Raw genomic sequence first — 14,703 nt, forward strand, 5'->3', positions numbered from 1 at the left:
GTAGAACTTTAGTTGTTTAAAGCCAGGTGTGATTAGAATAAATTATACTGCAACTTTCTATTGCTTTTGGAATTGAGCATATATAGTGCGTAATTGCCTTTGAAATAAACAGACTTCCCTGGGTTGACAATTTATGTAGCACTGGTTGTTTAGATTAATAAGCAATTAAATTGACCAACATTTTGGCGCCGTTACCGAGGAAGGCAATTGTAGATTTCAAAAGCATTAACGTTTTTCTTTTACATATGCAGAATGCATGAGAGGACGCAAGAAAAATAACAATACAGGTGGCAAAGGTAAAGGAGGAGGAAGAAAGACCTTTATTAACGATATCTTATCAAAGGTTGAAACTTCTCAGAGGCTAAGCTCTCGGAAGCCCAAGCCTCAGCTCTCCCTCCAAACAAACTACGAAACAAAGGAAGTTGTGGGCCCTGAAAAGTTTGAGGAAACAGTAGAAGAAATTGAAGAACCAGTAGAATATTTTAAGGAGCCGGTTGAGGACATTGAGGAACCAATTAAAGACATTGAGGAGCCAATTGAAGACATTGAGAAACCAATTAAAGACATTGAGGAGCCAACAAAAAGCATTGAAGATAGAGCAAGTGCAGTAGGAGAACAACCAATGGAAGAGAATAATGAAGGATTCTATAATGGAAGACAGGTAGAACCTAAAGGAAGAGGTGAGAATTCTCTCTCTACCTTGGGATTTCCTATTGGTGATTTGCCTAGAGGAGCAACTCCTATGAAGAATATCCCACTTTCAGCCTTGCCTAACTTCCATGGGTTATCTTCTGAAGATCCTGATGAGTTTCTTTTTGAGTTTGATATATTATGCAGAAGCTATGATTATGTTACTAATTCTCAAAAATTGAAGTTGTTTCTAGCAACACTAAAAGTAAATGCATTAAGATGGTTCATGAGTCTAGGAGGTCATGTAATCACAACATGGGAACAGATGAAACATAAGTTTCTGGTCAAATATCAGGACTACTACCGAACGAGAGAAAAGAGGGAAGAACTATTTAAGATGGTGCAAAAGGAGGACGAGAATCTGGAAGACTTTATGGAAAGGCTACAATATAACTTGCAAAGATCCAATCACCCCGATGTAAGTAAAGATATTCTTAAAACAATACTATTGAAAGGGGTGAGGCATGATTGTCTAGACATGTTAAACATGCTTGGTAAAGGGGACATATCTAGGAATCATATGATGAAATTGTTAACCTCTGCAAAAGATGTTCAAGAGGAGCTGCAAGGAATAGATCAAATAGCAGGGATAATACATATTCAAGAGTTCAGAAATCAGCCAGTGGAGCAACAAGAGTTGAAATAGGTAATTTACTTGAGGAATTTAAAACTGAAATGTTAAGTTCTTTTGCTGCATAGATTGACACCTTGCAGGCTAAGAAGAAACAAGCAGAAGCAGAAGCTGCTTTGACCATCTTTTGTTAAATGCAGAGAAAAACATCCACTAAGGGAATGCCCATTGGACAAAGTGACAATTTGTACCATTTGTGAGAGGGATCATGAAACACAACAATGCCCTTCTTTACCAGGAATAAAGGCAACATTGCAACCAACTGAAGAAGAAGCTGAAGCAGTTTATCTGCTGACACAGAGAAGGCAATGGCAACCACGAGGATAAGGTATGAACTCTAATATGCCATTTTCTAATCGTTGGAACAATTACCCTTCTTTCAATCAAGCAAATTACCCTCCCTTTAACCAGATGCAATACCCACCCTTCAATCAAATGAGTTACCCACCCATGCAACAACCAAACCCTCCCTTTGTAGATCCAGCAATGTGGACTTCTTGGCCCCCACAACAGCAATCTTATTTTAATCAATGGAATCCAAACTGGAGGGGTCAACAACTCCCATTTCCAAACCAATTTCCTCAGTTTCAGCAACCACTCCTGCCATCAGGCGCTCCACCTAATAATCAAACAATGAGACCCCAGCTACCGGTACAACCAAACCCTAACCCCAATAATAAAGTCGTACAAGTTATTGATATTCAGAACCAGCCTATGCAGTGCAATGATATCCACTTACGATCTGGGAAAATAGTTGAACCTATTATTGATGACATTACCTCTTCTAATTCTGATAAAGAAGAGACTGAGAAAAATAATTCTCGTAAGGAGGAACAACCACCCTCTAACAAGGGTGCTGAAACAGCAGAACCACCATTCCCTGAGCGTTTAGCCTTGACTAAAACACCTGAGCCACCTGCTTTTAACCTTCTGGGGGAATTACAGAATCTTTATGTTAAAATTCTACTTTTACAAGCATTAAGAGATGTACCAATATATGCCAGAACTATGAGAGATATTTGTATCAAGAAACCTGGTAGGAAAGCTACAAATCCCCTTATAGTTCATGTTATGGGTGATCTATCAGCCTTAATGACTGGAAAGGCTCCCCCTGTTAAATATGGTGACCCCAGACATCCTACTATTACAGTTCAGATTGGAAAAACTATCATCTCACGAGTTCTGGTAGATTTAGGTGCTGCTATAAATATTATGACTCTGGAAACTGCACAACTGTTACAGCTGAAGAATGTGATCAGAGAGACACCAACCATTCTAGAATTAGTTGACCATTCTACAATCAAACCGGAAGGAGTCATTGAAGACCTAATCATTTCAGTTGAGTCCTAGAATTACCCAGCTGACTTTGTGGTATTACATACTAAAACAAAGTTGGGGGGACACCCTCTAATTCTGGTAAGTCCCTGGTTAGCCATAGTCGATGCCTTTATTAGTTGTAGATCTGGTTCAATAACAATTTCTAATGGGTGTGAAACCAAGCAGCTTACCCTCTACCCTCATGCCACACCTATGATTAATAATGATAATTCTGTATGGTTGGACTATGATGATGATGCTACTCAACCTATTTTGACTATCAAACAAGCTTTAAGTCTTAAAGATACCACTGAGGATGAAGTAATTAATAATTTTATTTGTGAGCCTTCCTCGGTCACTGCTAAAACACACAACCAGTTGACTAAATCTTGAAATCGGATGCCCAGGAAAAGCTTAAATCAGAAGATCTACCTCCAACATCAACCACCATCGCCTCTAAAATCATAACAGTAGAAATCGAACCTGGCAAAACATTGAATATAAACCCTAATTTAACAGATGCTGAAACACAACAATTAATGAAGCTACTTCGTGAAAATAAGGAGGCATTTGCATGGGATTATACAGACATGAAGGGAATCTCTCCTGAATTATGTACTCATCGCATCTATATCAAGGAAGGTTTCCAACCAATCTGTCAACCCCAGTGACGAATGAATCCCAATTTAAGGGAAATTGTCAAAGAAGAACTTCAAAAATTACTTAATGCAGGGTTTATATATCCCATATCTGACAGTGAATGGGTTTCTCCATTAGTTATAGTACCTAAGAAAAATGGGAAATGGAGAGTATGTGTAGATTATAGAGCCTTAAACAAAGCAACTCAAAAGGATCACTTTCCCTTGCCATTCATTGATCAGGTGTTAGATAGTTTGTCAAGAAAGAAATTCTTCTCCTTTTTAGATGGTTTTAGTGGGTATAATCAAATCAAAATTGCACCCCAAGACCAAGATAATACCACCTTTACTAGTCCCTAGGGAAATTTTTCCTATAGAGTTCTCCCATTTGGATTATGTTGCCTATAGAGTTCTCCCATTTGGACTATGTAATGCTCCAGCAACTTTCCAAAGAGCAGTGATAGGAATCTTTTCTGATATGATTAATGACTCCATGGAGATATTTATGGATGATTTTACCCCTTATGGTGTGTCTTTTAAAGATGCATTGAAAAACCTTGAAAAAGTACTTAAACGTTGTGTACAAGCTCACCTTTCCTTAAGCACTGAAAAATGTCATATGATGATGAATGAAGGAATTGTACTTGGACATTTTATTTCATTTCAAGGAATTCAGGTAGATCCATCCAAAATATAGGTAATTCAGAATCTTCCTATTCCTAGAACACAAACTGATGTAAGAAGCTTTTTAGGACATGCAGGATACTATAGAAGATTTATTAAAAAAAATTCTAAAATAGCTTCTCCTTTGTTTGTGTTACTTATGAAAAATGTTGAATTTAAGTGGACTGATCTTTGCCAGAAAGCATTTGATGAACTCAAGCATCAGCTATCTACAGCTCCTATTTTAAGGGGACCTGATTGGGCACTTCCCTTTCATATATCCTCTGATGCTTCAGATACTGCAATTGGAGCTGTCTTGGGACAAGAGGAAAACCATCTTCCTTATGCTATCTATTTTATTAGTAAGAATATGACTCCTGCTGAGCTTAATTACACAGTTACTGAAAAGGAATTCTTAGCAGTTATTTATGCTATTAACAAGTTTCGACATTACATTACTGGTTACTCTACTTTTGTCCATACTGACCACTCGACTATTAAGTATTTAATGAACAAATCTGTCACAAATGCCTGAGTTACCAGGTGGTTATTATTATTACAAGAATTTGATATTACAATTGTAGATTGACCAGGTAAAGAAAATGTAGTTGCTGATTTCCTTTCTCGGTTAAAAGCTGATGATAATACTCCAGTAGATGATTCCTTTCTTGATGAGTATTTATTTGCAGTATCTACTCACTCACCTTGGTATGCAGACATTGCCAATTATTTGGTTGCAGGGAAGTTACCATCACACCTATCACATCAAGAGAAAAGAAAGATCATTCAACAAAGTGCTCAGTATAGCTGGATAAGTGGGTGTCTTTTCTATACAGGACTTGATCATGAAATCTAGAGATGCATTAGAGAAGATGAGGTTTATGATATATTGAAAGCTTGTCATGATGGCCCTTGTGGAGGGAATTTTGCTGATAAGAGAACGGCACATAAAATTCTCAGGATGGGCTATTACTGGCCCTCACTTTTCAAGGATGCAAAGAAATATGTTCGGGCCTACGACAGCTGTCAGAGAATGGGTCAACCGAATCATAGAGATGAAATGCCATTGAATCCCCAGGTAATACTTGAACCCTTTGAAAGATGGGCTCTAGATTTTGTAGGGCCCATTAATCCTCCATCCAATCAAAGAGTTTACATATTAGTTTGTACAGATTATATGACTAAATGGGTGGAGGCTAAAGCACTCATTAGAGCTAATGAAGAATCTGTTCTAGCTTTTCTATTTGAAGAAATATTTGTTAGATTTGGAGTACCTAGAGAGCTAGTTACAGATGGAGGACCTCCTTTCAATTCTCATGGTTTTAAAGCCACCCTTCAAAAATATCATATTCATCATAGAATGACTACACCATACCACCCCTAAGCTAATGGGCAGGTGGAGAGTACAAACAAAGTTATAGAAGCCATTCTAACAAAAACAGTGAAGGAGAATAGGAAGGATTGGTGTCAAAGGCTCCCTGAAGCACTATGGGCTTACAGAATTACTTGGAGGAATACTACATGATTTTCTCCCTATGAATTGGTTTATGGTAAAAGTGTTGTTTTTCCTGTGGAATTTGAGATTAAAACTTTAAGAACTGCTTTAGCTGTTAACCTTGATTTGACTGATGCACAGACAACAAGGTTGCAATAGCTTCAGGAATTGGATGAAAAGAGGTTAGATGCCATTCATCAAACAACTATGATCCAACAACAAAGAACAAGGTGGCATGACAAAAACATCAAGCATAAGTAGTTCCAAAAAGGTAATTGGGCTTTATTGTATGATTCTCAGTTTGAAAATTTTCAAGGGAAACTACGTACAAGATGGCTAGGACCTTATGAAATAGATACTATTTTTCCCAATGGAACAATAAGGCTCCTAACAATTGATGATTCTAGGACACCATTATTGGTAAATGGTCATCGGCTTCGTCTGTACCAGCGACCCATTTCCAAAGAGGACTTTAAGGCCACTTGCATGGCAGATTCACATTATCTTTTCTTGGGGGAGCTTGCTGCCCCTCATTGCTATTAATTTCTGCATTATATTTTTAAGTATTAGATTAGATTTCTTAACTAATAATCCCTATCAAGGGTTGGCATGTTACAATTGACTTTTTGCAGATTCCAAATTTAGGAAACGCTGATTGAAAAGGATGATCCTACTATAAGCAGATCCAAGCGTCATTTTGGAACTCTGTCATCTCATTTCAATCCATCCATAATTCATTTCCCCATCCTCCAGTAACATTTCCATCATTTCTCATGCCCCCATCATTTTTCAGCAACATTTTTCTCATCAAGTAAAAAAATTATCTTTCAGCAACATTTCCCTATTTTTCCCATCCCTGCAATAGTATTCTTCAACAACATTTCCTTTATCTTTCACGTTGTTGAAACAACGTTCTTCATCCATTTCCTGTTGTTGAAACAACATCCTTTACTCATTTTTTTTTTGTCGTTGAAACACCATTCTTCACCCATCTTTCCTGTTGCTAAAACATCATTTCAAAGAATATAATCACACAACACTTTTTGTCATAAAAATCACTTCCAATGTCGTCCCTTCACTACCTTCTCCTATAATTATACAGACCTATAACAGAATTATCCTCATAATTTCTTCCATGATTGTTGATGACCTATTGGCAACGAGTATTATGTTTTTTTTCGAAATATGGACTAAAGGCAAACATGAGGTATGTAAATATTATGTGTGAATACGATTAAACTATAGTTAAATGAGAAGATTATGTCATAATTACCATGATCCCTATACATTTAAAAGCTATCATTTCAACCGTAGTTGGGCGGGTGATACCGAAATCATATGCCATTATTTCACTTATACGCCATCATTTCACAGCAAGCCAATTACCGTCATTTTTTTTACCCACGAATTACGTCTCATCACCTTGCCTCAATGCCATTACTCCATGTCCCCATTTACAAAAGTTACTCTGTCTGAAGAGCGGTAACTCAGTTTTTGACTGTGCATTTTACTGAAGTTGGTTAACTATGGGGGGACCTGCTATTCGACATGAGCCCGGCTCGATAGCTCTACTTGAACTACATCCAGAAGTATATCAAATTTTTCAGCGGGCAGGCTAGGTAGATTATTTTCAAAGGCTTCAGGGATTCGATCCACAACAAGTCCTTGAATTTGCACGTAATTTACGTGATGGTTATTCTACGGTTCAGGGAGTTCGAATTCCGATTACAGAGCATGACATAGCACAGGTTTCAGGCCTGCCAGTCACTGGCATTCGTTGGTTTAGCTGTAAGCATATCATTCTGAATGCACAAATGGATTTTCTTCTGCCAGGAGAACAGGTCGAGCCCAAAGGCCGGGGCACCCGACTTCACTCATTACCACCTCCATGGCCGACGGTTGCTGAATTCGTCAAGCATTATCTCACTTGTGAAGGTCACTACCAGGTAGTCTATCAGCATGACTTTGTCCTATTAAATCATTTGAGACATGGTAGACTGTTGAATATGTCATATTATTTACTTGGGTGTCTGAAGAATATGTCACATTATTGTAGATAGGCAAAATACCCACTCCTTTCCCTCACCCATCACCGTCTCGTCCAACTACTAATTCAGAAGGGCTTTGCTCAACAAGCTCTCCCTCCTAATAACCCACCCCTGGACCCTTAGCAGGCTGCTGAAAATCCTCAAGAAGTCCTTGAAAATCCCCATGAGTAGCAGCCTGATAACATTCCTGATCCCCCAGAAATTCCACCAGTAGAATCAGTTAATCCAATTGGCCCTCCCACTGTGTCAACTCCATCCCGCAATTTAGCAGAATCATCTAATCCCACTGTTCATATTCCTAGTGATGACTCTGAAGATAACCTTCCCCTCGCTATGCTAAAAAGAAAAAGGCAGAGTAAGACCACTTTCCTACCAAAAAGGCGAACTAGGGCCTTGACCAAAGAAGCTACCATTTCTGATAGCCCTCTCCCTCAGAACAAACCTACTCGTAAAAGGAAATTTACTCCTCTCCCTGCCTTTTTACCCCGAAGATGAATGAGGGTGTCAACTGAAGCAACAACTGCTGCCACCATCCCAAATTCCCCACCAATTCATCTAAAACCCCATACCCCATCACAGTCCCAAGACCCTGAATCCTTGCCTGTCTCACCCTCGGGCACTGAAACACAAGAACTAGATGCCCAGGGTTTTACAACATCATTTCTTTCTGAGCCAGTAGCTGAAACACAAGAACCAGCTACTCAATCAACATTTTCCACACAAGAACCAGCTGCTGATTTACAAAATCCAGATGCCCAGGAAATTGCCCAATCAGCAGTTGCCACACAAGAACCAGATGCTGATTTACAAAATCCAGATGCCCAGGAAATTGCACAACACACAACTATCACACAAGAACCAGCTGTTGATTTACAAAATCCAAATGCCCAAGATATTGCACAACAGGTAGTTGCCCCACAAGAACCAGCTACCTATCCAACAGTTGCTCCACAAGAACCAGCTGCTGAGATACAAAACCTAGATGCCCTGGACGTTGCACAGCAGGTAGCTGCTCCACAAGAACCAGCTGCTGAGATGCAAAACCTGGATGCTTTTAATGTTGTACATGACGTAGCTGCCCCACAAGAACCAGCTACCCATTCAGCAGCTGCCACACAAGAACCAGCTGCTGATACACAGGATCTGGATACTCAGAATGTTGCCCATCCAGTAGCTGCCACACAAGAACCAGCTGCTGAGACCGTGATGGATACACAAAGCCCGGTCACTCTGGCTTCCCTTTTGCAGGAAAATGAGTTTTTAAAGTCAGAACTTGAAGCTTATAAGCAGGAATTAGTAAAGGCAAGGGAAGCCTATGACAGAGAGCTTAATTTATATACTCTAGCCCATGCAGCATCCACAACCGAGAAAAGGGCAGAGGCAGATCAGTACAAGGAATATATGTGCAGCCAATGCGGTAATATTTATCATCAAGCAGGGTATAAAGTAGTTGAAATCCCACTGCCTGGAGCTTCCCCTGCACCCACCTCTTCAGCAACCAAAAAGGAATACCCTACTGTCACACAAGAACCAGTAGGGCATCCAGAGATTAAAAAAGAATGCCCTACTGCTACATAAGAACCAGTAGGTCCTTCGAAAACTTTTGAAAAGGAGGACAAACCACAAAGTTCTCAGCCTACTGTGCCAATTAAAGCTAAAAATCATGTACCACAGCCTACAAAAACAGTCTTTACTTAGACTGAACCTCGGCCTACAAAAATTGTCTTTACTCAGACTCCCAATACTGAACAGCAAATCGATAGTTGGAAGAAAGCATATGTTATGTCACAGGATAAGATATTACGGGAGCATAAAACACTCTGGAAAAATCACATATATTCAAATTGGGAAGCCTTAGAGCAAATACTCCAGTAGTTTTGTGCACAGAAGAAAGAAAATAAACAACTAAAGAATAAACTATTTCTTATATTTGACCTTGTTCAGAAGTTATTAGCTGCTAGAAAACCATCCTTGAACTACTTGCTTTTTCTTGCAGAACACCTAACGTTCTTCCAGATAAAAGCAATCAAAAATGGGAAACCTCATGAAGTTTCTACACCTGAGCAGTTTGTGGAAACTTTCACAAAAGCATCTATCACTGATCAACATTTGCTCTGTGAATTGTATCTACATAATGAGGCTATCCCTGAAGACAGGAAAATCAATCTTAACCCTTTGGTGGGTGATGTTTAGATTAGGGCCTTTGTCTCTTTCCTGGCCAATCAGATCACATGGCAAACTGCCTTCCTTGCAGCAAAACACAATGAGGACAACAAACTCTTGTGGATTCGATCAGAGCCACAAAATTCTGCCATGTTCATCTGGGAGTATTCTCAATTCTTGAAAGAACCAGGGATGGTTGAGCACATCAGGCAGCTACAAGCAACAGTCATACAGGATTGCCAATGTTTTGTCAAGACTAAGCAAGTTGCTTCCTTGAAAGCAAACAACTTACTCTGGCAGCAATCCTCCAAAGAAAGGCAGGAGTATAATCCTTTCAGCCCAACTAATCTTGAAACAACAATTGCAAGGCTACCTGACTATATCAGATGTGTTCAGCAATCTACTGAAAAATGGATAGGCTATCATTTTCATTTTCCTCTTTTATGGATGCCAACACAGGAATATAAGGCACATCACAGGTTAAGTAAGAAGGAAGAAGCAGCGGCATGGCAGAAGATACAAAAGGTCCATGGGTTCAAAGACTTAGCTGACAAAACCTTCTACAGTTATTGCCTAAGTAATGTGCACTCCAAAGCCTAGTACCCCGACTCAGATTCAAAGTAAAAGTTGCATGAGGACATGCAACCCTTTCAATTGGGGGGGATGTTAGGACTCCATATTATCCCTTTTTGTTTACACATTTTGTTATCTTCCATCCTCTTTTAAACTATAATTAAAGCCCATGTTATTACTTTGATCTATTTTCCAAGGTATATAGCATGTCTTCTCATTACTATATGTTTGATTTATTTTACATGTAATTTTACATTTCCTTCATGGGTAATCGCTGATCGGATAGTTGTTGAAATAGTCGTGATTTGCATTTTTAGATTTAGCAGCAACAGAAGAGGATCATCGAAGGAGCTATTACATGGGCCATAACAATTGTATTCCAAAGTCAGGCATTGTCATAACCATTGTAACAGTATTTTGTTAATGGAAGACTTGGTTATCCTATTTTAGCATTGCAGGTCAAAATAGGATCGACAATGTAATTAATTGTAATTGATGTCTCCTCTTTCTCCTCTTTAAAAAGAGGAGACATCAACATTAGAAGGATATAGAGAGATCATGGGAAGGTCTAGCTGGAGAGCAAGTGACTTTAATCTTTTGTAATATGATACTTTGACAGATGAATAAAACAATGTTTTGAGCATTTTCTCTTAAGTTCCATTGCTTGGGGAATCTTGTGAGAAGGACAGGGCCCACCTTCATCACAAGATTCACCCCTTAAATTCTATAGTGTGTTAAGTATTATTTTTACATTCATATCTTGTTAAATGCCTATTTGCTGAATTTACTTATGCGTTATTGAAACTTTGTATTTGCTGCTGAAACTCTGTTTCTGCTCGGTTATTGCATTGTTTCCATAATTTCGTTCATAGGTAATTAGTGATTATTTTGATTGGTTTCCTAGAGTGAGTTTGTGAAGCATAGTAATCAGAAACAGGTGCTGAAGATTCCTGCTTGGGGAATAGGGTCCTGTTCTCTGTTAGAGCATAGCTAGTCTTTTCCTTTGCAGATTGATTTCCTTTCTAGATTGTTCTTTTTAACTGTAATCCAGGATTTCCTTGATCATTGTCTGCAATAGAGAGATTGCTTTTGTTGTAACTCAAAGTAGAACTTCAGTTGTTTAAAGCAAGGTGTGATTAGAATAAATTATACTGCAACTTTTTACCGCTTTTGGAATTGAGCATATATAGTGCGTAATTGCCTTTGAAATAAACAGACTTCCCTGGGTTGACAATTTATGTAGCACTGGTTGTTTAGATTAATAAGAAATTAAAGTGACCAACACTTATGAACAAATGGCTTTGTTTAATGGCAGACAAACATGCATACATATGACCATACATGGTAGACATAATGTATAATGTAGGCAACATGGTTCCCTATGACCATACATGGTAGGCATAATGTATAATGCAGCAACATGGTGTTAGACATCACTCATATGGAAGTCGAGGCCTTTTCCATAGTTCTTATATGATCCATATTTCACATCGCAGACAGATGTAATTCATGTATGTTACATCACATGGCAGAACAAACAAACAAAAAATCTTCGCACAAAACATTGGTCACAGTTCATTTAAATTTAAAAAATGCAAATCGACTCTTCTAAAGTTTGATTGTTCATATTAAATAAAATCAGATAAAATTAATCCACTATAGGTCGGCTACGAAAAAGGGATATGACAGCCCATATTTATGTTAGCGAACCCTCCTTTCCTGCCTAAAAAGGGATATGAGACATGTTGGCTTGAGTGGGGCTAACCCACCTTTCCTGCCTGTTCTGCCTGGGCCTTCTCAACAGCCTCCTTTTTCCTCTTTTTGACTAGCTGCACCATCTTCAGCTTGGCCTCCTCTTTCTTTATGCGCAGCAGACTTGCTTCCACCCACCGCCAAGTCTGTGGTAGTGTGCCACTCCGCCGGCCATTTATCAAGCACCGCATCAATGGCATCATCTGTGGCCAGATACGAAAAATCGTACCACTTCTGTGTAAGGTCCTTCCACGCCCTGATTGATATTCGATGGAAATCAGCTTTAAACTCGACATAGCTTTGCAGGTTATCATATACTATGGGTGATAATCGCGGCTTGCGATTGATGGCCATTCTAATATTCATTTCCATCAAGATCCAGAAGATCGTGTTGTCCCGAACTCACTCCACGTCCTTCGTTACCCACAACGAAGTGTACTTCACTGCTTTAAGAAGGTTTGGCGCTACCAAAGGGAACTGCCTCTCCTCTAGTAGCTCCCACGCTACTAGCATAATCGATAGCAAGAGCCATGCGTAGTGGAATGTCTTGCTTTACTCTTGCGCTTCACTGCAATTCACCAGGAACTCTCCATGAAGGTAGTCCGACCAGTTAAACTGGACTCCTTCTACACACTGATGTGCGAGCACGACGACAGGCACCGACACCTCATCGACGCGTCACTTCCACATCACCTTACCTACAAGGATCTGTGTTGCCACCTTCATAGTGGGGTCGCAAATGCTAGATATAGCATACCTGCGTGGCTTCTTCACTAGCTTGAATTTCTCCTTCATTGACTCTGCGAGAGCCTGCTCACCACCCTTGCCGCCAAAGATCATAGATGGATTTTGCCTATATTCGGTAGGTGCATTATGCGGTGAATCAACATATCTATGATGGCTATCGACTCCTCCAACCATAGACACCCATCATGCACCAAGCACAACAGCTGCTTGATGACCAAAATTGTCACTAGGGTGCATTATAGTGCGACACCCAGAGAAGGTTCAGAAATCCTGCCTTCTCTACCCCATTGAGCCACTTCCATGGCTCCAAGGCAGTCATTCCCATATTTTTGTCTATGGTGCAGTGCATCAGCTGCTCAGCCACTGGGTGTGAGAACTTCTCATGGTCCGCCAAGTCCCAGTTTTCAAGCTTCAGTATCAGCACTCAGACCAAGCACAAACCATCGAAAGTAATTTCATCCAGTAGAAGAGGGGTTTGCAAGGGACTCTTTATATACCTAGGGGGGATAATATGGGGTACCAAGGGAGGTACCCAAGGTAATAATGTAATAATGGGATGGGCCATAGTAATAAATAAGGTGGTTAACCCATATCATGTAAGGGACCACAAGTAGTTAGTAATAAGGTAATGGGCCCATGGTATTAGTTTGATGGTATGAGGGAACCATGGTAATGACCCATGGTATTGTATGTATGAGGCCTATATAGAGGCTAGAGACTCCATGTCAAGGAAGAATGTGAAGGATTATTGTCTGAACAGGCATATCGCTTGTGAAGTGTTCTCCTTCCTTAAGGAGTGAATGTATGGTGTTGCTCTACCTTAAGGGTTTGATCAATAAAGAATCATTTCATATTATTTCTGGGTTTATTTGCATTGTCCTATATTTTCATATCAGATCTATAATATTCTTGGGTTAGATCTATAACAAGTGGTATCATAGCACTTTCCAGGGCCAGTGGGATCTCCATTTCTTAGCAAAAAAAAAATTGGCTAGAGACATGTTCCGGCGTCTTTAAACCACGGGATCTGTCGTTGAGCGCATAAGCCTGCGGATTTGGGGAGACATGCATGTAGGAAATACAAGAGGTGGTCATGCTTATTGGACTCCCTTGTAACCCCTATGGGTACCCCTTCGAGTAGTAGCGCATTAGACAGAACCGCGTATGGACTGTCTTCCAAGTACCTTCTGGGTATATCGGAAGCCCCTTAGCTCCTCTGCAACCTTGCCATAGATAAACCATCGGCCGTCTTGCTGCTACAGTACACCGAGAATAGCACTCGGAGAGATTACTCGCCCGTACGATAGGGTAGTCGGGTTGTACGGCTAAGGGTACGGTTGATCCTCCTTAGTTAGAGCCCTGAAACATTGGGCCGAGTACTACTGTCAGACCCTTATGTATATTGCGATCTGTAGCACCTGACACTCCTCGAGACCATAGTTCCCTTTTCTATCTTGGGATCACGCATCATCTCTACCAGATCCGCTCGCGCAAAGGGGTGCAGCAGCAGCAGACATTAGTCCCGCAGTTTCGACCAGCCATTCCGATCTATTAGATCCATCAGATCCGCAGTAGCAATCTGTTCCACCGCTTAGAGCTATCCGATCTGCCATTCAGATCTCTCAGATCCACCGAATCTGAGTAGTTGTGTGGGGTTCTTATACCGAGGCATGATTTTCGCAGGACTTTTGGCAGCATTGAAATTTTGAGGATTCGGTTACTGCAGTATTCCTAAGGAGTAAAACTCCGTGAGGAGTTTTAAGAGAAAAAAAAAAAATCGGTTGAATCAAAGTCTGGATGAAGGAGATATCGCTAATCTAAAAATCAGTGGGGTTGCAGACAATTTTTCAGGGCAGCGAGTTTGCGGCATAGATCTGGATGTCCTGGTGCAAGATCTGCCAAATCTAATGGTAGATCTAGAATCTTTGTGAAAAAATACCTAATTTCAACAAAAAAAATCAGTCGAATCGGAGTCCGGATGAGGGA

General features: G+C 40.0%; 1 protein-coding gene across 1 annotated transcript; it reads left to right on the forward strand.

The window, feature by feature from the left end:
* Positions 1–1,954: 1,954 nt before the first annotated feature.
* LOC149206204 (uncharacterized) lies at positions 1,955–2,671 on the forward strand. Its single transcript, XM_089397626.1, has 2 exons — positions 1,955–2,207; positions 2,298–2,671. Exons 1-2 carry the CDS (start codon positions 1,955–1,957, stop codon positions 2,669–2,671), a joined length of 627 nt encoding a protein of 208 aa, XP_089253752.1.
* Positions 2,672–14,703: the final 12,032 nt, after the last annotated feature.

Source organism: Pinus tabuliformis, chromosome 1_2 (genome assembly GCF_031772625.1).
Source record: "Pinus tabuliformis cultivar Carrire ecotype Pingquan chromosome 1_2, CPIR1, whole genome shotgun sequence".
In the NCBI taxonomy this organism is placed as follows: Eukaryota; Viridiplantae; Streptophyta; class Pinopsida; order Pinales; family Pinaceae; genus Pinus; species Pinus tabuliformis.